The 22,060-nt window shown below is 48.4% G+C and overlaps 2 protein-coding genes across 2 annotated transcripts in view; one reads left to right on the forward strand and one right to left on the reverse strand.

The window, feature by feature from the left end:
• Nucleotides 1–15,510, forward strand: part of MAP2K1 (mitogen-activated protein kinase kinase 1) — a 46,350-nt gene extending 30,840 nt beyond the window's left edge. Inside the window, exons 6-11 of the mRNA XM_081839179.1 lie at nt 6,347–6,471; nt 7,234–7,441; nt 10,690–10,754; nt 12,902–12,963; nt 13,792–13,837; nt 14,099–15,510. Coding sequence (XP_081695305.1) covers nt 6,347–6,471; nt 7,234–7,441; nt 10,690–10,754; nt 12,902–12,963; nt 13,792–13,837; nt 14,099–14,212 — 620 coding nt within the window. The 3' untranslated portion in view covers nt 14,213–15,510. The remainder of the gene's footprint in view (nt 1–6,346; nt 6,472–7,233; nt 7,442–10,689; nt 10,755–12,901; nt 12,964–13,791; nt 13,838–14,098) is intronic.
• Nucleotides 15,433–21,733, reverse strand: SNAPC5 (small nuclear RNA activating complex polypeptide 5). The gene is made up of 3 exons (XM_081839389.1): nt 21,563–21,733; nt 17,964–18,053; nt 15,433–17,385 (listed from the first exon to the last, which is right to left on the reverse strand). The coding sequence occupies exons 1-3, from the start codon at nt 21,650–21,652 to the stop codon at nt 17,278–17,280; spliced, it is 288 nt and encodes a 95-aa protein (XP_081695515.1). The 5' UTR covers nt 21,653–21,733; the 3' UTR covers nt 15,433–17,277.
• Nucleotides 21,734–22,060: the final 327 nt, after the last annotated feature.

The raw sequence follows: 22,060 nt of genomic DNA on the forward strand, positions 1-22,060 counted from the left end.
AGGTGCTACTGGAAGGAATTTGTTTTGTTTTGACTATGGCAGACCAACACGGCTACCTATCTGTAACTGGACTTAACCAGTTTGACTGGACTTAACCATCCAGGGGTCCTTTACCTTTTTACCTATTAATGGGAGGGAGTTTCAAAAGGGAGGTGCCACCCCATTAAAGGTCCAGTTCCTGCATTGTATGGAACTGTGTAGACCTCCTGGTGAGATGGTATCCTATAGAGCACAGTTATGAATATAAGGGGCAAGACACTCATTTCAATATCCTAGAATATAGGATAATACAGTTCACATTTTCTAAGTGTGGTGTGTTTCACTCAGACACCTCCTAACATGAAAACAAAATGGTGAACATTAGAAGCTGCCTAATGCAGAGACGGGACGCGGGGCTTGCCGATCACATGGTCGGCGGTTCGAATCCCCACGGCGGGGTGAGCTCCCGTCTCTCGGTCCTAGCTCCTGCCCACCTAGCAGTTCGAAAGCCCCCCTAAGTGCAAGTAGATAAATAGGTACCGCTTTCTAGCGGGAAGGTAAACAGCGTTTCCGTGTGTGGCACTGGTGCTGGCTCGCCAGAGCAGTTTCGTCACGCTGGCCACGTGACCCGGAAGTGTCTCCGGACAGCGCTGGCCCCCGGCCTCTTAAGTGAGATGGGCGCACAACCCTAGAGTCGGACACGACTGGCCTGTACGGGCAGGGGTACCTTTACCTTTTAATGCAGAGTCAGGGACGCGGGTGACGCTGTGGGTTAAACCACAGAGCCTAGGACTTGCTAATCAGAAGGTCAGCGGTTTGAATCCCCGCAATGGGGTGTGCTCCCATTGCTCGGTCCCTGCTCCTGCCAACCTAGCAGTTCGAAAGCACGTCAAAGTGCAAGTAGATAAATAGGTACCATTCCGGCGGGAAGGTAAATGGCGTTTCCGTGCTCTGCTCTTGTTCGCCAGTAGCGGCTAAGTCATGCTGGCCACATGACCAGGAAGCTGTACGCTGGCTCCCTCGGCCAATAAAGCGAGATGAGCGCCACAACCCCAGAGTTTGTCACGACTGGACCTAATGGTCAGGGGTCCCTTTACCTTTAATGCAGAGTCAGCCTATTGGTCCATTTTGCTCAGTATCACCCACTCTGACCGACAGTGACTCTCTAGATGAGGGTTTCCCAAACTTGGGTCTCCAGCTGGTTTTGGACTACAGTTCACATCATTCCTGACAGCCTGTCCTTCCTGCTAGCTAGGCATGATGGGTCTTATAGTCCAAAAACATCTGCAGACCCAAGTTTGGGAAAACCTGCTCTAGACTTTCAGACAGGAGTCTTTTCCAGTCCTGCTTGGAGATGCTGGGGATCAAACCTGCAAAGCAGACTCTCTACCACAAATTATGGCCCTTCCCTTAGGGGGAATGACTTGCCCACCCCTGCAAAGGGGACTGGAGATCCTGACTTAAATATGCTGAAGAGCCTTTGGGTCCTGTTGCTGGCAAGGGAGTGATAAAGAACTAGCACTGTACCCTTTCATTAGTCTAATTGACTGCATTTACTTAGGCTCTTAGCTGGCTCCTCCTGCAGCTGTAAAGCACTGGGTTGTTATGGCAGCCAAGATGCAGGGACGTGAGGTTCGGAGAAGCAGGTGCTAAATATTTCATCCAGGAGGGCGTAGATGCAAACTGTACCGGTGAAGATCTACCGTGACCAAGCGGGCTGCCGCTTCTCTTGGCTGTAATGACCATTCAAATGAAAGCTTCAACACATACCAGACCAGTGGAGATAAGAGATAGCAGCTGGGTGCCTCCTGAGATTCCTTTGAAAGCTGAGGGTGAGAGTTGCTGTACACATCAAACATTCTACCATACACTCCAACATTTATCCGATGAAAATAGGGACGACCTATTCCATAGTAGTAGTAGTAGTACTGTGGTACCTCGGGTTACATACGCTTCAGGTTACGTTCGCTTCAGGTTACACACTCCGTTAACCCAGAAATAGTACCTCGGGTTAAGAACTTTGCTTCAGGATAAGAACAGAAATCGGGCTCCGGCGGTGCGGCGGCAGCAGGAGGCCCCATTAGCTAAAGTGGTGCTTCAGGTTAAGAACAGTTTCAGGTTAAGTACGGACCTCCGGAACGAATTAAGTACTTAACCTGAGGTACCACTGTAGTAGTAGTAGTAGTAGTAGTAGTAATAGTAGTAGTAGTAATAATAATAATAATAATAATAATAATAATAATAATAAATTTTTACCTTGCCCATCTGACTGGATTGCCCCAGCAACTCTGGACAGCCTACAACATATATAAAAACGTAATGAAACATTAAACATTAAAAAACTTCCCTATACAGGGCTGCCTTCAGATGTCTTCTAAAGGTTGTATAGCTACTTATCTCCTTGGCTCAGAGGTCGCATAATTTTTAAGTCTTCCCACATGATGGTTTGGCCCTACTGCTCCATTGTGGGAAGTCTCCATTCTGGTGCCAGAGCTGTGCAGGAACATGCAGTGGTGTCATGGAGAACCGCAATCTTACGATGAAGCAGGCTGACACAGCAACTTCCTGTACAGTAAGGGAATGGACCAAGTCAGCCCAGCCATATCGGGCACCACGCCACCACTGGCTTCATCTGTGCTTCACATGTTAGAGTTACCGTTTGCATAAGTCCTATGTGTCTTAGGGAACAAATCAGCTGTCTGTGCCCTGAGAACTCAAGGAGTGATAGCCTGTGCAGTCAGTACTCTGATTAGATCCACTGAAACGAATGGACTTGCATCTGTTGATTTCTGCTCTGAGCATCACTCAAGGTGTGCAAAACATCGGTTTTCATCTGCACCCTTTCTTGAGGGGCTCCTTGGGCAAATGATGTTCTGGCTCTCAGAACTCCAGGTGGCAGGTGAGGCTGTTGGAAGTGCTGGAGGAATGTGGAAACTCCTCCTTCCATCCAGTGTCACAGGGAGTGAGGCCATAGCGGAAGAACACACACACACACACACAGAGAGAGAGAGAGAGAGAGAGAGCGCGCTACACTGCCCTGGAAGTGTGTTACTCAGCACTAGATAACGGTAGCACGAGACATTGATGTCCAGTGAGGGCGGGAGTCCTCTGTGCTGAAATGTGCAAATTAGTTGAGGATTAAAGGTTTGGCGGTGCGTCAAAGGGATCAGGGTGAGCTGGCATGATCCCAGTCTCCCACCACTCAACGAGTATGAACATCCACATAGGTTTAATATACATAGATGTTCCTATGTGGCATCTATACCACGGAGATGGGCTTTGACTCAGGAGATTTACTGTTTACCCATCCACCATAGAAGCCCAGTAGATGCAAAAGACTTAGCACAGCTAACCCACTGGAAACATCAGTGATGTTTTCTCTTATCCACTGTAAGGTTTCTTAAAAGAAATAGTGAGGAAGGAACTCTGGGCTCTTGACTTTCCCCACCCTGCAAGTAGAAATCATGAAAGGCTGTTGCTGCTGCTGCTGCTGCTGCTGCTGCTTCCTTGAACCTCCACCACTTTTCAGCTGCTCCATTTTTCCTCCTTACCAGAAGAATTGATTGCAGAGATGCCTGCTTATTTCATAAGGCTTAATGCATTGCTAATGACTGGATAAGTGCTCTATTCTACAGTGGTGTCCTCCACCTACAGCAGAAAAGATGAAAAGAATCGCTTCCAGTGCCTGAGCATTCATAAATAGTTTTCAGTTGCCTAGTTACAGACAGCCTTTATTTAAGGAAGCAGGGCTGCATATGTAAGCTGGTGGTGGCTTGGTTCAGACAACCATGTTTTTCTCCAGCGAGCCTTGATTTCTGCAAAATCAAAAGACTCACTGATTGCTTTCAGTTCTTATGGTTTTGTTGGAAAAGTGTGGTGGATCAAAGTTGGCCGAAGAGGTCCGATGAGCGATGGGCTCCAGCAGCCACCATGTTTTCTGATTTTTGTCCAAAGATGATGGCTTGAAGAGCTTCTTGCTTTGGATCCCTTTGCACAATCAAGTTTTGCTTTTTCATCCCATAACTTGGTGTTTTGCAAAAGTCTTATCACTTATTTGTGCAGTGTGTATGTGGGGGGGGGGGACACCCAAGTTTTCCAGAGTCCACCTGACATTTATTTACTACCTCTGTTGACTCAGCCATCCATATGCCAGGTAGATCAGGGTGTAGTTTCCTCTACTTTTGATGCTTTGTGTATGTTGAAAGGTAGATCAAGACTGAATTTGAAGTGGGAGGTGGTTGACCATAATCCCGCCACCTGCCTGTTGGTGTGCAAACAGTCCCTGCTTTATTATACATTGAATCCAGCAGAATCGTTGCATGTGTGGAATGGCTTCCAAAAGTGCAACAGAACTTCTCCCTCTCCTTGTGCCACCCCAATCTGCCCCAGAGGGTTGGAGGAACCCCCAGAACAGATTTGGGGAGCATCCAGAAAGAAGAGAGAAAGGAGTTACATTGAACTCAAGGAAGTCATTCTACTCATCTAGTGACTTATGATATTATCAATAATTTTATTATTTATATCCCGCCCATCTGGTTGAATACAACCCTGTTTTTTAATCCCACCTTTCCTCCAAAGACCTTAGGCAAGCATACATCATTTCTCTCCCTTAGTCCTTTCGCAGCATCCTTGTGGGGTAGCTTAGACAGAGAGAAAGAGAGAAGCTGTGTGGCTGAACAGGGTTGTGAACGCCAGTTGAGTGATATTCTGAGGTTGTGACTTTTGTCCCATAACACCACTCTGGGGTTGTGAAATCAAAGAGCCTTGTCCTCCCATGCATGCCTGCGTGATAAAAGACTGTAGGAATTCAGATGGGAATTCTTGATTTTGATCCAGGGAAACTGTTTGGGAGGGAATGAAAACATGTGAAGCCTCATGAGTAGAGGAAGTCTGTTGACAGGCAGAGAACAGGCAGTGAGGCTGGCGTTTCGGAGGACGTGTTCTGTGTCCTGACTGTGCCATCTGTCTAAGCAGCTGTAGCTTGCAAATGCTTATGTCAGTGGGGTGCCATGGGCAGAGAGTCCGGGACTCTCTCTCTCTCTGTGTAGTGTTTGTGTGGAACACTTGGCATTGTTTGCAGAAGACCCCCTCTGCTCAGCCTTTGGGATCTCCCATACAAAGGCTGTCAAGTCCCAGGACCAGGGAAAGCATCTTCCTCTCTGCTCTGATTGGACAGTACAAATTTAGATAAACAGATAAAATTCTGTAGAAGCCAAGTCCTTTCTGATCTGACTGTTGGTCTGCAATGTGCCACAGGACGTGCTTTTCAAAGTCGTGTTTCTTCTTTACATGAACAAGCTGTTTGGGTTCAGTCATCCTTGGAGCAATCCACAAGGAGCCTTTATTGCAGTGTTTCCCAACCTTGTGCCTCCAGCTGTTTTTGGACTACAATTCCCATCATCCCTTGCCACTGGTCTTGCTAGTCAGGGATGATGGGAGTTGTAGTTCAAAAACAGCTGGAGGCACAAGGTTGGGAAACACTGCTTTATTGCATAATTGGACTGAGTTTGGGATATGTTTGGACCAAGATCAACTTGCACCACCCCAGGAACATTCTTGGTCTGTAGCAAAACTCCTGACCATGTAAAGCAGGGAAGGGAAAACTCAGACTTGCCAGCCAAATGGGGGGGCTTCAGGCCTCTCTATCCAGCCCTTGGAACTGCCCCCAAGGCCCTCCTTTTGCCTGACTGGAAAGTGCCCTTGAAATGTGATGATGCTTCTTGCTTGTCTGGATGAAGGATGAGATGGGTGTTGTGAGTGCATGTCGAAATGAAACTACAGTACAAAGGTAAAATTGGTTGCCTCGCCCACTGTTGCTTCTGGCCCTGCCCACCACTGCCTTGCGGCCCCTGGAAGGTTGCCCAGAATGGAATGCGCGTGAACTCTGAATTGGACAAGCCAGTCTCTGAATTGGACAACTTGCAACCACAGCTGGTGCTTCACCAACCTGGTGCCCTCCAGAAGACTTGGGCTACAACTCCCAACGGTCCCAGTTGGCATAGTCATGTGAGCTGGGGCTGACAGGAATTGTTGTCCAAAACATCTGGAGGGCACCAGGTTGGGGAAGGCTGGTGTGGAAGGTCAAAGTATCTTGTCTCCTGTATGTCATGAGGTAAATAGAAGGCCTATCAAAGGAATTATTATTAATTTTTCCTGTTGCGCTATAAAAAGGAAAGGACTGCATTAAGGAAGCATTTTTCCCTTTCACTTTTTGGTTTGTTACTTTCATGATCTGTTTTCGAACCACCCTCTCATTTCATTTTAATACATACTGAGCACCAGAGATTAAAAAAGCAAGGCAGAAATGCCTGAATGAAAACAAGTAATTAAAATATCGTCCATTCATCTTTTTTTTTTCCCCTCCCAGATGTTAAACCATCCAACATTTTGGTAAACTCTAGAGGGGAGATCAAGCTTTGTGATTTTGGTGTCAGTGGACAGCTGATAGATTCAATGGCTAACTCCTTTGTGGGCACAAGGTCCTACATGTCCGTAAGTACAGACGACGACGATGATGATGATGAAACTGTGATGGTCCAGTTTACTCAGGACAAAATGGCCATGTGCTGAGAGCGCTTCCATGTCCTCGTGTGGTGTGCTTTTTCCCATGTGTGACAGTTGCCCGTCGGTGTCCTTTGCAGTTGTGTACGTGCCACAGAATTACGTGTGAGCCATTTGCATTGCAGGAAAGGGATGCAGTTACGACAGAAGTTGCTAGAATCAAACCTTGCCAGGATTTTGTGGCTCATGAACTTCAGATGCCGTTGGGGCAGGAGATTAAGGAACTTGACCCTTTCCTCAGAGCCGGACCTGACTTGCCTCTTCCATTACTTGTGGTTGGTGTTATTCCCAGGATCAGCTTCAGAGAGGGCTAGTGGAGGAGCCGTGCTCGTTTCAAGTTGAGCGCTACGTAATTTCCTGTGGCATAGAGGCTTAACAACAAATCGCAGGCCGAGCAGCACAAACTACAACTAAAAATTGGCAGGTCTCTTTGATATTTATGAAGGCTTCAGCAATGCAGCAGCCTGAAGGCTTCTGAAGGTCCCACAGGCTTCCAAATCTCCTGCTGTAGGGGAAAGGAAAGCAAAAAGAAAAGGGGCCTGCTTGACTAAGCAGAATTAAACCGCCTTCCTCCATTTTGTTTTCTTCGCCACACTCGCCAGGGGTTTGCTCTGTTTTACATTGCAAATTTCCGCTGTCTCGGGCTTTTAGATTTATTTCTGTTCTATCTTTTGTGGTTTTTTGTGCATGTAGCCAGAAAGACTACAAGGGACTCACTATTCGGTCCAGTCAGACATCTGGAGCATGGGGCTCTCCCTGGTCGAGATGGCCATCGGCAGGTATCCAATCCCCCCACCTGATTCGAAGGAGCTGGAACTCATGTTCGGCTGCCCCATAGGGGGTGACTCGCCTGTCTCTGAGGCATCCCCAAGACAAAGAACACCCAACCGGCCAATGAGCGGTAAGATAATAGTCATAAATCTTGTTGCGTTTGCTCCACGTTGTGACTTTTCAGGTTGCAATTGCTGCATGCGCAGAGGCGCTCTATAGTGCTCCGCGCTTGTGCAGAAGCGCCGCTATAGTTGCGGACTTTTCAGGGTGCGAACGGCACCCTGGAACAGATCATGTCCGCAACTAGAGGTTCCACTGTATTGGCTGATGCATTTTGTGCCCAGGGCCCGGAAATCTGCCTAAACCCACCCAAATTCCAAGGTTCTGCTGTCTATAGCAGTGTTTCCCAACCTTTTTTGGGCAAAGGCACACTTGTTTCATGAAAAAAATCTCGAGGCACACCACCATTAGAAAATGTTTAAAAAATTAACTCTGTGCCTATATTGACTATATATAAAGTAACTCTCTTTAATAGGAATCAAATAAACACAAAGAAAGTATTTTATAATTACTTTATTATGAAATAGTAAGTACCGTATTTTTCGTCCCATAGGACGCTCCGTCCCATAGGACGCACCTACTTTTTTGAGGGGGGAAATAAAGGAAAATTTTTTTTCCTTTATTTCCCCCCAAAAAAACCAGGTCGGGGAACAGTGGGATGGCGGTGCTGCGCCTCCCCGCTGTCCCCCGAGCTTGTGGGGCTGGCCCATGTCTGCCTGGCGCGAGGGGCGCTCTGCTTCAGGGCGCCCCGCGCGTCCGGCGGCAGGCTACAGTCCGCAGCATGGGGAACCCTCTGTTTCAGGGCGCCCCATGCGCCCCCCGGGTGCGCAAGGCTTGCCAACACGAGCGCGGAGCACGGGGCGTCCTCCAAAGGGCGCCCCGTGCTCCGCGCTGCCAGCTGCCGCCCGCAAGCCTTGCGCTCCTGGGGGGAGATCCCCCGGGTGCGCAAGGCTGGCCGACACCAGCGCGGAGCACGGGGCGTCCTCCGGAGGGCGCCCCGTGCTCCGCGCTGCAGGCTGCTGCCCGCAAGCCTTGCGCTCCCGGGGGGAGATCCCCCGGGTGCGCAAGGCTTGCGGACACCTGCGTGGAGCACGGGGCGTCCTCCGGAGGGCGCCCCGTGCTCCGCGCTGCAGGCTGCTGCCCGCAAGCCTTGCGCTCCCGGGGGGAGATCCCCCGGGTGCGCAAGGCTTGCGGACACCTGCGCGGAGCACGGGGCGTCCTCCGGAGGGCGCCCCGTGCTCCGCGCTGCAGGCTGCTGCCCGCAAGCCTTGCGCTCGCGGGGGGAGATCCCCCGGGTGCGCAAGGCTTGCGGACACCAGCGCGGAGCACGGGGCGTCCTCCGGAGGGCGCCCCGTGCTCCGCGCTGCAGGCTGCTGCCCGCAAGCCTTGCGCTCCCGGGGGGAGATCCCCCGGGTGCGCAAGGCTTGCGGACACCAGCGCGGAGCACGGGGCGTCCTCCGGAGGGCGCCCCGTGCTCCGCGCTGCAGGCTGCTGCCCGCAAGCCTTGCGCTCCCGGGGGGAGATCCCCCGGGTGCGCAAGGCTTGCGGACACCAGCGCGGAGCACGGGGCGTCCTCTGGAGGGCGCCCCGTGCTCCGCGCTGCAGGCTGCTGCCCGCAAGCCTTGCGCTCCCGGGGGGAGATCCCCCGGGTGCGCAAGGCTTGCGGACACCAGCGCGGAGCACGGGGCGTCCTCTGGAGGGCGCCCCGTGCTCCGCGCTGCAGGCTGCTGCCCGCAAGCCTTGCGCTCCCTGCGTGGAGCATGGGGCGTCCGACTCGCCTCCCTCCCACGGCACACCAGCCGACGTCCCGCGGCACACTAGTGTGCCGCGGAACACCGGTTGGGAAACACTGGTCTATAGGGAAAGCTTTACAAAGGCAACAGGAGAGTTCACAATGCGGCAGTCTTATGGTCAGCAAGTCGGTGTCATTTATGCTGTCTTTTCCTCTCTGAACCCAAGATCCTGCTTTCTGTAGCAAACTTGCCCTCTTCGTGCCCATGGTGTAGGCTGTCCAGTTTAACACAGGGAGGAGGACCATGCCAGCGAAGACGTATGATGCCACCCCAGAGCTGGTCTCTGTACTGAGGCCTTCTTGGAGTTGATGAAGACAATATACCTAGGAATAAAGGAAGCTGCTTATACCGCATCAGACCATGGGTACAGTTAACTCAGTCTACACTGACTGGCAGTGGCTCTCCAGGACTGCAGGTGGGGACACTTCCCAGTCCTGCCTGGAGCTGCCATTTGGGATTGAACCTGGGACCTTCTGCATGCGAGGCAAATGCTCTACCACTGAGCAATGGCCCTTCCCCAAAGTGTAATTATAGTCTCCTGAGGGTAGGAGTTGAGACTTGTTTATAAAGTAGCCATTTGTGCGATGGCGAATTGCATACAGCATTGAGGAATAATTTTCTTCTGCTGGATGGTGGTTCAGCAATCCGTCATAATGCAGCTTCCTAGCTCGATGGCTTATTATTTTCAGTGCCTCCCCCCCCCCCCTTTAAGGCAAACCTACCCATTATTATGTATGTATATTTTTTATTTTAAAAGACTGCTGGTGTTATCTATTTACTTAGATAAATTTTATGCCTGCTTGCTCTTAACGCTGGGTTTTTATCAGTATTTTTTAAATCAGTATTTTGCATTGCTTCATATTAAGCAGGTTTTAGTTGTCCAAGCTGTATATAAACCTTGTTAGGTAAATAGACATAAATAAATAAATTGAGGCTGCAAAAACTGCAAAAACTTCTCCACAAGAGCAATTATGACAAAATGAGGTGCTTGGAAGATCTTTTTTTTCCAATTCAGAGCTTCTTCTGCAGACATGGTTATTTTCAGATTATTGATGGAGTCTCTTTCCTGACTGCTTCCCATTTCACAAGGGGCTCACTGTAACTAAAGCAGCCTTCTCCAACCTGGTGCCCTCCAGCTGTTTTGGGCTACAACTCTCATCGTCCTCAGAGAGCAAATGCTGGCTGGGGTTGATGGGAGTTGTAGTTCCAAAAAAGCTGCAAGGCACCAGGTTGGAGGAGGCTGAATTAAGGAAATGAGGTACCTAGCTACTGCCAAATGTTTCTTCCAGACAGCATTTTTTTTTTGTTTTTAAAAAAGAAATAAAGCAGCAATGAATAACAAAACCTCAGTGCTCATTTTGTAAGCATGTGAATATCTGGACTTCATGTGAGCATTTGAAAACCACCATTTAGAGATGGCTTTGAGGGTAACAGAACTTACTAGAAAAGGTAGGAACAACAACAAAAAGTAAGAAAGAGAAATGAGTTGTCTCATTAACTTCCAACCTCTGTTGTGACTTTTCAGCTTATGGCTCAGACAGCAGACCACCAATGGCTATATTTGAACTCCTAGACTATATTGTCAACGAGGTAAGCCAGCTGCTATCACTCTGTATTTTGTGTTTTGGCGAGTTTTGCAAGGAGGAAATGTGCCTGGAAATGTGCTGTAAGGAGGGTTTAGACTTCACCCCATTCCAGCATATGAATCCTTCAAAATGTAAAGGTAGCTTGCCTCACCCTGGATGTGGGTGGGGTGGGTGCAAACTCCCCTGCACTGCGCACAGTTCAAGCAACGTGTTAGGACAAGAAGGGGGGAAGCTCAGGCTCAGGGGCCAAATGTGGTCCCCTAGCCATTCTATCTGGCCCTTGGAACTCTCCAGGCCATAGGCCCCACTCATATCTGGGCTCCACTCATACAACCTGGCCTCTACTTCACATGTTGGGTGTTCTTGCCCTGCTTGCTAGGATGTGTCCTTGAACTCCGATTATGCTTCTCATTTGCCTGCCCATACTTGGGCAAAATCCACATCTGTTGCTCTGGCCACTTTGCCCTGCCCTTCACTCTAGTGTGGCCCTCAGGAGATTGCCCAGAAGTGAATGTGGCCCTCTGGCTGAACAGCTTTCCCCACCCCTACTTTAGAATCCAGCTAACTCAAGCGAGACAAGCTGCTTGCGGGGGCTTCATCCCTGCAATCTGTGCCAATTTTGGGGCCGAGAGGGAACCCCTTGCAGCCCCCCCTCCAGGAAGGCTCTCACCTGATCCTCCTCCATCGTCCTCCTCCAGTTGTGGTGCTCTTCCATTTCCCCTGGGGAAGAGGGGAGGACGCCAATCCCAAGCCTAACACGGTCGAGTCATGTGGAGCCTAAAAGATTGCACTTTCAGACCCACGATCATTTGGCAAGCCTGAAACAAAGCAAGGGCTGCAAGATATTGAAACACTGCCTTCCCAGGATGCAGCATCCAAGAGAGACCATCCCAGGGACTGCAAATGTGAGAGGGCTGTACATTGCCCTCTCTTGTTTTAATACCTTATCATGCAAAACCACCACTGCATTAGGATCGGTGTTTTATTCCCCCTTTACTTTTTCCCCCCCTCCCATATGTGTGTGTGTGTGTGTGTGTGTGTGTGTGTGTGTGTGTGTGTGTGTATGATTTTGTTGATTTACAAAAGTGTGCAATGTCTTTCTATTGTGTGTTTTCCCCATGAAACATTTTTACAAATCAGTTTCATTTGTTGAGACATTAGGAAGAAAAGGGGGAAAGAGGTGGAGGAGGGGGAGAGATGGGTGGGAGTGGGGTCGGGTGGCGATGTTTCTATTTCACTTACTATATGTAGGGTTTGGTGTCAGCGTTGCTTGTGCAGGTTCTTTGCTGTTCGCTTGTGTTCCTTTGGTGGTGAGAGAGGTTGGGGTTGGCCTAGAGTGTGGTTATTCATTTGTGGTTGGCTGTGGTGACCGTTGTTTTCACTTGTGAGTGGGGTGGGTGGGTGTTTTGGATCAGGTTAGCCATATTGATCTGTATGCTGTTGGTGGATTTTTGTCGTTGTCTTGTTGGGCTGTGTATGTGATAAAGGGGAGCCATACCGGGGTGAAGGTGTCTTCTTCTATTTGTCCCCATGTCAGTTTTAGTTTATTGGTTAATTTTTCTAGTAAGGCTGTTTCCCATACTATTCGGTACCATTGGTCCATGCTTACTCCTGACAGGTCTCTCCAGTGTCTGGCTATGATGCTTCTGACTGTTTATTCCCCCTTTCAGAGTCCTGATTTCCAGCCCTGATACTCTGGGGCTTGGAGTCACTGTACACATTGCATGATGCACACAAAGCTTTTATGCACTTCTTTTGATGACTCACAAATGTGCTCTTGTGTGCAATTTAAAACTAAAACCCTGTCTTTTAGACACTTGCTGCCATGATCATATCCACCCCCGTTTGCCTGCCAACACTAAATCTGTGCTTCCGGTCCCAAAAGGCAGCTAATGTTTGTATGTGGGTTGAGTTTTGAACAAACTGATTATGTCAGCCCCTTCACACCATGCAAAATGCCGCTTGGACCTTCCTCTGATGTCACACGTGAATGCCTTATTTGTCAAGAGAGTGCTTAAAACCCCTTCAACTCAATTGCATCCTTTTTATGCCTTCCTAAAGAACCATTAAATAAACTGCAAGTTTCGGGAGTTATACTGTTGAAATGTTTATTCTTTTTTGCTTTCATCTCTTTGCCACATTCCCCCCCAGCCTCCGCCAAAGCTTCCCAGTGGAGTCTTCAGTCCAGAATTCCAGGACTTCGTGAACAAGTGGTGAGTTCAGTTCTTGAGCAGCTTATTTTCAGAGGAAATGTTTTTAACGTGTGTTTTTCAAACTCTGTTTGGGGTACACTAGTAAATAAAAAGTGTGGTTTTGCTTTTTGGAAAGGATCCTACGCAGACAGGGTCAAAATGCTTCTGGGTCTCCAAAATGTCAGTCCTCTTTCCCCTTAATTTAACATGGGTGGGGAACCTCTGGCTGTAGGCCTAATGAAGCCCTCCCAAGCCCCACCCACATTTGACCCATGAGGCCATTTTGGCCAAACCATACCCACCAGCCACCGTATATGACATCAGCTGTTGGACAGGTAGAGGCAGGGCATGGACAAAAAGGACTTAGGCAATGCCTGCATTCAGCTGTGGCTGCAAAGCACTTTGCACCATGTTTCCCAAACACTGGCTATCAGCTGATTGTTGCTGCTTGGGTAGAGCTGCACACAGAACCTAGTGCTAGCAGTCAGCTGATTGTCGGCAGAAGGGAAATGCTATACATACTTCTTTGCCCTCGCGGTTTGGTTTCCAGCAGCCTGGCAAATACAGGTCATTTGAATGCCAGTTGTCAAGCCTGGCCTGTGGGTGTGTGAAGGATCTGCTCCACTGGTCAGTTCCCCACCCCAGATTCAGCCCACAGCACAAGCCAGGGTGAAGTTCTTTAGTACAAGCCCCGTTGAAATGTTCAGGAGCCGCACAAGAGTTGTCATTTGGTGCCGTATCACCATCTAAAGCTGGCCAAATGGTGAGCAATGGTTGGCATTGTCCGTTCTGCGATGCAGAGAGAATTGAAGTGGCAAGAGGAGTATGACATTCTTTTCTTTTATGCAGTTTGGTCAAGAATCCAGCGGAGAGGGCAGATCTGAAGCAGCTGGTGGTGAGTGGAAACTCCCTTCTCTGCTAACAGTATTCCGGGGCTTTCCAAGATGCCTTCTGCCAGTTTTTGATATTTGGAAGCTGGACTGAAGTCACAGTCTTAGGGAAGCTGGTATAAAAAGGGTCCCCTCTGGCCTCTACCCATGCAATGAAAATACATTTTGCTGCCTTAATCTGCTCCATGCTAATTATGTAACAACTCCCATGGAAGCCTCAAAGTTGGGCTTTCTTTGTTGTAACCCCCCCCCTTTGCATCCTCTAGGTCCACACATTCATAAAGAGATCAGAAGCTGATGAAGTGGATTTTGCAGGCTGGCTGTGTGCCACCATAGGCCTTAACCAGCCTAGCACCCCGACCCACATGGGAGGAGTCTGACTTTGGAGTCTCCACGGCAAACAACACACCAAGAGCTCCTGCGGCCGATTCCTTCTGCTCCTGCTCTTCCCGCGCCACCTTAATTCCAAGTGGAGTCTGACCAGGACTTCCCCCTGCAAGACCCACTGAAAGCAAACTGGAATGGCGCCTGGTGGATTTGTGTTCCAAGCTACTTCCAACTGTTTAAAGCTGTTTTGGTCCTGTTCCTCAGAGCTTCTGTCTACTAAAAAAAAAGTCTATTCCCAGCCCATAAACTTCCCCTTTAAAAGTGTCTCCCTAATTTTAGCATGTGCCAAATTTTCTCCCCCCACTCCCCGTCTCTTTTATTTCCTCTTTAGGGTTCTAAATTAACAGCTGTTGTGTTTGATTCCTTATTTGTTAACTGACCAAACATGTGATGCTTTAAGTGATAGCGATATGGCAAATTTGGCACTGGATGTTGGGATATCCTTTCACAAGTAGGAAATCCTGCTGGAGCTGCTTCCTTCTCACTTCTGCTGGGTTGTTTTGACCGTGAGCCTTTTGTGACTTTGGTGGTACTTTCCCCCAAGCCTTGCTTAGCCAGTGTTGTGGGCAGAACAGTTCAGAGATGCCCCAAGTCCCGCCTCCCCTGAAGCATGTCTTTGCTGCTGCTGCTAATCTGAGATTGAAGTTATGAATAATGGCTCTGATATTTTGGTTTGTATAACAGACTCTTGGTAAATGTGAGTAGGACCCTGTGCCATAGACTGCTGCCACCCTCCGCCCCCGCCCCCAGGTCAACACATAGAAATCTGTTGGCACTTCTATTTATTTTTAAGTGTCTTGTTGCATATGTTTGGGATTTGCTTAGTGGTATACATTTGTCCCTTTCCGGTTAATTTGGTACAGGCAGCTGCCCGTTTATGCACATTCAATATGTGTGAGACCAAACCTGGAAGTGTCCTAAAGACACCACTGAAACATCATTTAAAAAGGGCAGAACGGTGTTTGTGGGCTTTTTCAATGGGTTTCGATTATGCGCAATTTCACTGATGCGCACGGTGCCTCGGAACATAACCCCCGTGTAAATGGAGGGGCTGCCTGTATCTGTATTTTGAGAACAGGTGATGAAAGAACTATTTCTCTCAGCCAGAATCAAAGACTTTTTGAAGAATGAGTAATAAATGATATTAATAATACACATCAGAATGGTTTCCCTTCTAGGTCAGCTGATGTTTGATATGACAAATTGTGCATACTTAAGTGTTTGAAAATTCTTTTAATCATTTTTATTATTTCAGGTGTTTCATCTTACACTAATAAATGTCATGAAATTACTTCAGGGAGTGGGTTATTAATTGTGGTTCGTTGGTATCAAGACAGATTCAAGGCGTTTGGGCAAAGAGGGGGGGGAAAGGAGAGGAGAGGTTTGCTACTCCAGTGCTGTCCTTTTACATCTGCACATCTCCTCCTCCTCCTGGGCACATTGTCACGCATTCAATTTGTAGATTTCCTTCCATTCTTCCTCGTGGCATATCAAGCTAACCTCTTCAGCACATAGCTAAGCGATAGAATTCGCTACTGCAAGATGTAGCAATCACCACTGACTTGGGTGGCTTGAAAAGAGGACTAGACAAATTCATGTAGGATAAGGCTATCAATGTCTTATCAGCCACAATGGCAATATATTACAACTCCCAGCATCCGTGCATGCCAGTGACTAGCAATTGCAAGTGGGGAGAGTGGGGCAATTTATAAAGCTACACACCCACCCACCCGACTATTAGTTGGGAGTATATGTGCTGCTTGCAGTTGTTCACTCCACCTCAAAGCCTGTGACAGATAAGGAGACCCCCCCAGCTGTTTGCACACATCTGTATGGTAATACATCTGGATGTAGCCCCACTCCCTTGGGTGATGTTTAGCTATTACACCGTAAACCAGCCCATGTGAAATCCTGACACTGGATCACAGACACATGAAACAGAGAACCAAAATCCCTCAGGCCCCTCTCTGGTCTTACCTAAGCCCACCTTTTTGCCTGCACTTGGGAAGAGGAAGAGCAGGGGAAGGCACCTGGGGCTGAAAAGGACTTAGAAGAAAAACATCCAGGAGCACAACCAGCTTCACTTCCCCAAGAGGAAGCAGCACTGCTGGGTTTGCAGGTAGGAAGAATCAGCTTCTTCTGCCATAGCAGCACAGAGCTAAGGGAGGCTAGAAAGAGAAGCACTTCAGCTCTGAGGACCAGCAGCCACTGCAGGCACTCAGCACCCTTGATCACAAGTATAGCACTTGTTTCCAGCAGGACCTATCTTAAAAACCCTTAGGTAGAAGCCCAAGGTATTTTAGACACATTCCAGAAGATGGACTTGTTGTAATCAAGCCTGTGGTAGCTAAACTAAGCAGTAAGGGGGAGGGATACTTGGGCACCTCATTCAAGGCAAGAAACTCCTGATTTTAGGACGATCAACAGACTCCTCTCTTATTTTGTACACAAATATGATCCACTGACTTTTGCTGAAAGGAACACTGTTCCATGTGCCCACTTCAGAAGTAAAAGCTCCTGTCTCAAAATGTTCCCCATTATTACTTGTAGACAATACATAAAATGTTCAAAGTTTCATACCATGGGTTGGAATCAAAGGAAATTGTTGCTTTTTGTGAATGCCACAGCAAATGCTACATGCAAGAAAAGTCCCAAAGTACCGTTTCCGTTTGTAGTATTTGAGGTTGGATAGTGCCATTGGCTTAGACTTGATGCTTTTTCATCTTATTTTCACCAGCAGCAGATGCTGCCAAGGGTAGATTATTGCTTTGGGAGGAGTTGTGTGTTGGACTTTTCCCAAATGCTACTTGGCTCAAAGAGTGTGTGTTTAAAAGGAATCATGCTACATAGTGAGGCATCGACACTGCATTCTCCCGCCACCCGCCACAGTTCATCACCACCTCTGGAAGCCTTTGGGAAACCCAGATGCACTTGTGAATACTGTTTGGTCTCTGTAGCACCAAGCAAAGTCCAATGAAGTAATTTGCTTGAATGGTGGTGGACAGGGAGGTTCCTGAGTTTGGGAGGAAAAGGCTGTCAGGCTGCTGCATGCTCCACTTCATGAATCAGATTCCTCCTCCTCTTCCTCCTCCTCCTCCTCTTCCTCTTCACTGACATGCATTTGCAACTGCAATTTAGTTTGATTGATAGCAGCTTCGTTGTCCATCTGTCCCGTCAGCATGCATAAAATAAAAACCCCAGTTACTTCAGGACAAAGAACGTAAACCAGAAGCGCCCTCCTATTTGAGAGATGCCACAACGTGCATAAACACCCCCAAATACATCTTTCCAGTTTACTTGCAGGGTTGCCAAAGCTCATAGGTTCCTGCTTGGCTGTTTCAATTTGCGGAACAGACGCTGGTGCCACAAAATACTCATTCCACACTTGTTTTGTGTGGCAGCAATGACTACCTTTGACTCCCTGGGGTCACCAGGGGATGGCAGAAATTGAAAAGGGACTGTTCTTTAAAGAAAATGACATGTTTTTTCTGCCTCTCTCCTGGTGCTACTCCCCACCCCCCACTCTTAGCGTGTCAGCAATGCTACAGGGACCATTCAGCTGGCTCAAATCCATTTTGGCACAGGAGGCAGCCTCCTTTCCAGGCAGGGGGAAATAAACACTGAAAGGATTAGCGGATGGTATGTTGCACCTCCTCACCAGCATTCGATCAGGGCCAGTTGTCTCTCTTGGCAACCTGACACTGCCTTCCTCCCAAAAGAGAACAGCGGGGAGCGGGAACTTACGTTCTGATGTTCCTCCATCTCGGTATCGGGAGGTACGGTCATTTTTCCTTCCCTGGCGCTGATCATGGACTGAAGGGCCAACTCTTCCACCTAGAAATGTTTTAAAGAACAGTTAAAGCAGCACAGCCAAAATGTTAAAACTGACAAGTTCACCCTTCGGCAACCTGGTGCGCTCTCCAGCTGGCACCAATAGAAGCTGGCAGTCCAAAACATCTGGAGGGCACCAGGATGGCAAAGTCTGTTCTCGTTCACCACCCAATGGCAGGGGAAATGAGCATGATGCTGGTGAAATAGCTCAGTCGGTAGAGCATGAGACTCCTAATTTCAGGGTTGTGGGTTCAAACCACACATTAGCCAAAAGATTCCTGCATTGCAGGGGGTTGGACTAGATGGCCCTCGTGGTGCCTTCCAACTCTACAAATCTATAGTTCTATGAACACAAAAATTCAAATCCTCTAAGCTCTCGGGAGTGTAAAAAGCTGTCATACACCAAGTCAGACCATTGGTCCACCTAGCTCAGTATTGCCTACATGGAATGGCAGCGGCTCTCCCGAACTTCAGGTAAGGAGTCTTTCCCAGCTGTACCTGGAACCTTCTGCATGCAAAGAAGATGTTCTACCAGTGAGCTACAGCCCATTTCCCTGTGGGTAAATTACGCAATTCCCCACCCCAATAAAAAGCAACTTGGCTGGATTCACTAGAAGGTAGGATTGTCAAGAAACAGCAGAACAAGAAACAGCTTACAGCAAACATATTCAGGTGCACGGAGTTAGTTAGTCTTCCTCTTTTGAATATAAAGTCATGTTGACATGTTAAAATGAAGAACAGAAGTAGTGGGGTACAGCAGGTGGAGGAGAAAGAGCTTGAATAGGAACGAACTGAGATAACAGGAAGACTGGTAGCTGTAAACAAAATTAAAATTCCCACTTCAAAAGCATTCGGGTTTCATTTTTTTTAAAAAAAAAGTCCACAGGGATGGATGTGGAGACAGCATTGCCCAGATTTACAAAATTACCACATCGCAAGGATTAGAAATTTAGAATTGTAGTGTTGGAAGGAATTTTAAAAAATAATTACTTTTAAAAGAAAGCTGAATTCCATGCTTGCGAGGCACACTTAACAGGCACATGGAATGAAGCCAGCTCTGTCGGTGCCAAAACAATGGCAAGCAAGCATCAGCATAGCATCTAGCACTCTGCACATGCCAGGAAGCTTAAGCTCTAATCTCTTCCGTAAAGTGCATTCCCTAGCACTCTATTTATAACACTGCTGTGTGTATGTGTGTTTGTGTGTGTGTGTGTTGTTGTTTTTTCCCTTCTCCATACCAGAGCCTTAGCACTCAGCTGAAAGCTGTACTAATGCTCCCAAAACCTTGTGGCATTTAAAGCAAAACACTGCAAACAACCGCTCTGGTGCAGCACTGGCCGAGCCCTTTTATAGCTACAAGTTGCAGAAGAGGAAGCAAACTGCTTGGTCTATGGAGAAATTGCACCTTTGAATAAGCACTCTTCATCTGACCTTTGTTTGGAATACCGAGGAAAAGCTCAAGGGGCTTAAAAGACTACAGCAGGTTTGGGGAACCTGTAGCCCTCCAGCTGCTGTTGGACTACAACTCCCATCAGCCCTGGCTAGCATGGCCAATAGCCAGGAGTCTCTCTCAGTCCTACCTGGAGATACTGGGGATTGAACCTGAATGCAGAATTCTACCACAAAGCTATGGCTCTCCCTCCCCAGGAACATCTGGAGAGTCAAAGCTTCCTGGGCTATGCACACAAAGCTGTGTGTTCAGAGCTTTAAGGGAAGCTGTGATCCAAGTTCCTCCTATCTTTTGATGTTAGGTTGGTTACTGTAAGGAGCAAGGCTGCCTAATTTACAGCAACTTCCTTATGGGATTTCTTCTTTGGGGGAGCTTCAAGATGAATATTACTGTTTTTCTTTCTTCCCCCACCCCCTGCCCTCTTGGGGCTCTTTGAGAGACTGAAAGACAGGATATAAATATGTAAATGTCTAAATTATTATGTATGCCAATACAGGTTTCTGATATGGCTGTTATCCTTTCATATTGGGTGATCTCCAGTTGAGTCACAGTCAGGCTAAGTGTGGTCTGCTGTGAATAGGTGTAATGTTGGATAGGACCCATTCAAATGCCAATATTGCCTAGCAAGTCATATTGAGCAATATGGGAATTTTCTTTGAAGAGTGAGCTTCAAGTGGGAGAGAGAATGAGTGATATTCAATGTGAGCTGTACACAAAATAGATCCACAGAAATCGGTGAACCCAAGGAACTCAAGTTCATTCATTTCAATGGGTCTACTCTTGAGTATGACAAAAAGGAATTGTTGCAGGAAGAGGATGGATAGTGCACAAGAGCTGAGGAGAAGGCAGGCCTAAGGGCTCTATTGAAATGAGGGAAAAATAGAGGCCTACTATTGTGAAAACAGCTGAGGAGAAGAGGAGAAGAGTAAGGAAAAGGTTTGATTCTTAAGTCACATCCACACTGTACATTTCAAGCACATGACTTCTCCCAAATAATCTTGGGAACTATATTTTAAGGGCACTAGGAATTGTAGCTCTGTAAATTCCCAGGATTCTTTGGGGGAAGCCATGTACCTGAAATGTATGGTGTGGATATTCCCTTATTTGCATAAACACATGCATTCTACAGAGGCAAATGAGAACATCTAGGAACATAAAGTGGACTCATATTAAAACAAAGAGCCCTCCTATGTTAGCCCAAGAACCTCCACCTAACCCAGCATATGCCAATTTGGTGTCCTCCAGTTGTGTAGACTGCAACTTTCTCAAGCATGGGATCCTCTGTGACATAGGAGGCTGCCTTATATAGAACCAGGCGCTGGGCCTCTCCAGCTCAGTACTGTACTGTCTATCCTAGGGATGGAGAACTGCAACCCTCCAGCTGACATCAGCCTTCACCTCACACCATCCCTGACCATCGGCCACAATGGCTGGGGCTGATGGGGACATCCAACATCTGGGAGGACTACATATTCCCCACCCCGGACCTGAAATAATTCCAGTAAGATGCATAATAAAATCTAATATATTTTCCACCCAAAAGGAAAGCAGTGCCTAATCTGGTGATAACCAAATGAGCATTGTTAAGGAGGGAGCTGCCTGCAGCTCAAGATAGGAAAAGAGGTGTTAAGGGAACACCTAGCTACATTAAATTTCCGGGACCTGATGGGCTGCACCCAAGGGTAATAAAGGACGCTGCAAGGCAGATCCTCTACCACGGCGCTGACCCGTTGCAACCAAAGCCTGGGTTCTGCCTGCAAACCCACAGCTGTGGTCCCCAAATAAGCCTCATTTTGCATGGGAGGGGATCAAAAAACCGACCGCCCTGAACTCGCTGACAGCACCCCTGCTGACGGGCTGCACTCGCCAGACGTTTGCACCAAGCGCAACTCAAACACGGGTTGAGGAAACGCGTGCACACGTGCACCTGCAGACGCACACACCCAACGGCCTAAATTGCATATGCAAATGAACCCCCTTCCCCACCCCATCCATAGAGACGGGCCCAGAAAGCCTCTCCCCCCTATCCCTCCTGTTCTTTCAAACCGCCCCCCCCGCGGACCTTGAGCCGGTTGAGCTGATCGTGCAGTGCCGCCTTGACCCGCAGCAGCGTCTCCTCCTCCTTGCGCAGCTCCTGCAGGCGGCTCAGCATCCTGCTTCTGCTGCCGCTGCCGCCGCCGCCACCACTTCAGGCCGCGTGGAGTGATGACGCTACCTTTGCCGCGGCCGCTCGCCTACCCGGAAGGAGGTAGCGCCATCTTGCTTGAGGGCGGAAGTGCTCAAAGTTCCGCCGGATGGCTGGCGCGGGAATCCTTTTCGCCGACCCCTTTCTATTGGCCGCTCCGCTTTCCGGCAGAAAGGGGAGGCCCGCCTACGGGATCTCCCATCCTGCACTTCGGGGAGGGCGGGCAGGGAGTCACGTCTGCTTCTACTTTAGCGGACCGGTTTACCCATTGCAGCGGCATAATTTCTCATTGCAAAGGGAAGCGAGGGAAAGAAATTTCTTTTCTGGATCCTCCTGCGTCAGAATGAGGGGTAGCGCATAACGGAACAGATTTAG

This window comes from Podarcis erhardii, assembly GCF_964252035.2.
Source record: "Podarcis erhardii genome assembly, chromosome: 14".
Taxonomy (NCBI): domain Eukaryota; kingdom Metazoa; phylum Chordata; class Lepidosauria; order Squamata; family Lacertidae; genus Podarcis; species Podarcis erhardii.

Coding starts and splice junctions, on each gene's coding strand:
- SNAPC5 (XM_081839389.1), bottom strand. CDS start 21,652: ATGCTGAGCCGCCTGCAGGAGCTGCGCAAGGAGGAGGAGACGCTGCTG. Junction 18,054..21,562: donor ATCAGCTCAACCGGCTCAAG/GTCCGCGGGGGG, acceptor AAACATTTCTAG/GTGGAAGAGTTGGCCCTTCA. Junction 17,386..17,963: donor AGATGGAGGAACATCAGAAC/GTAAGTTCCCGC, acceptor CTGACGGGACAG/ATGGACAACGAAGCTGCTAT.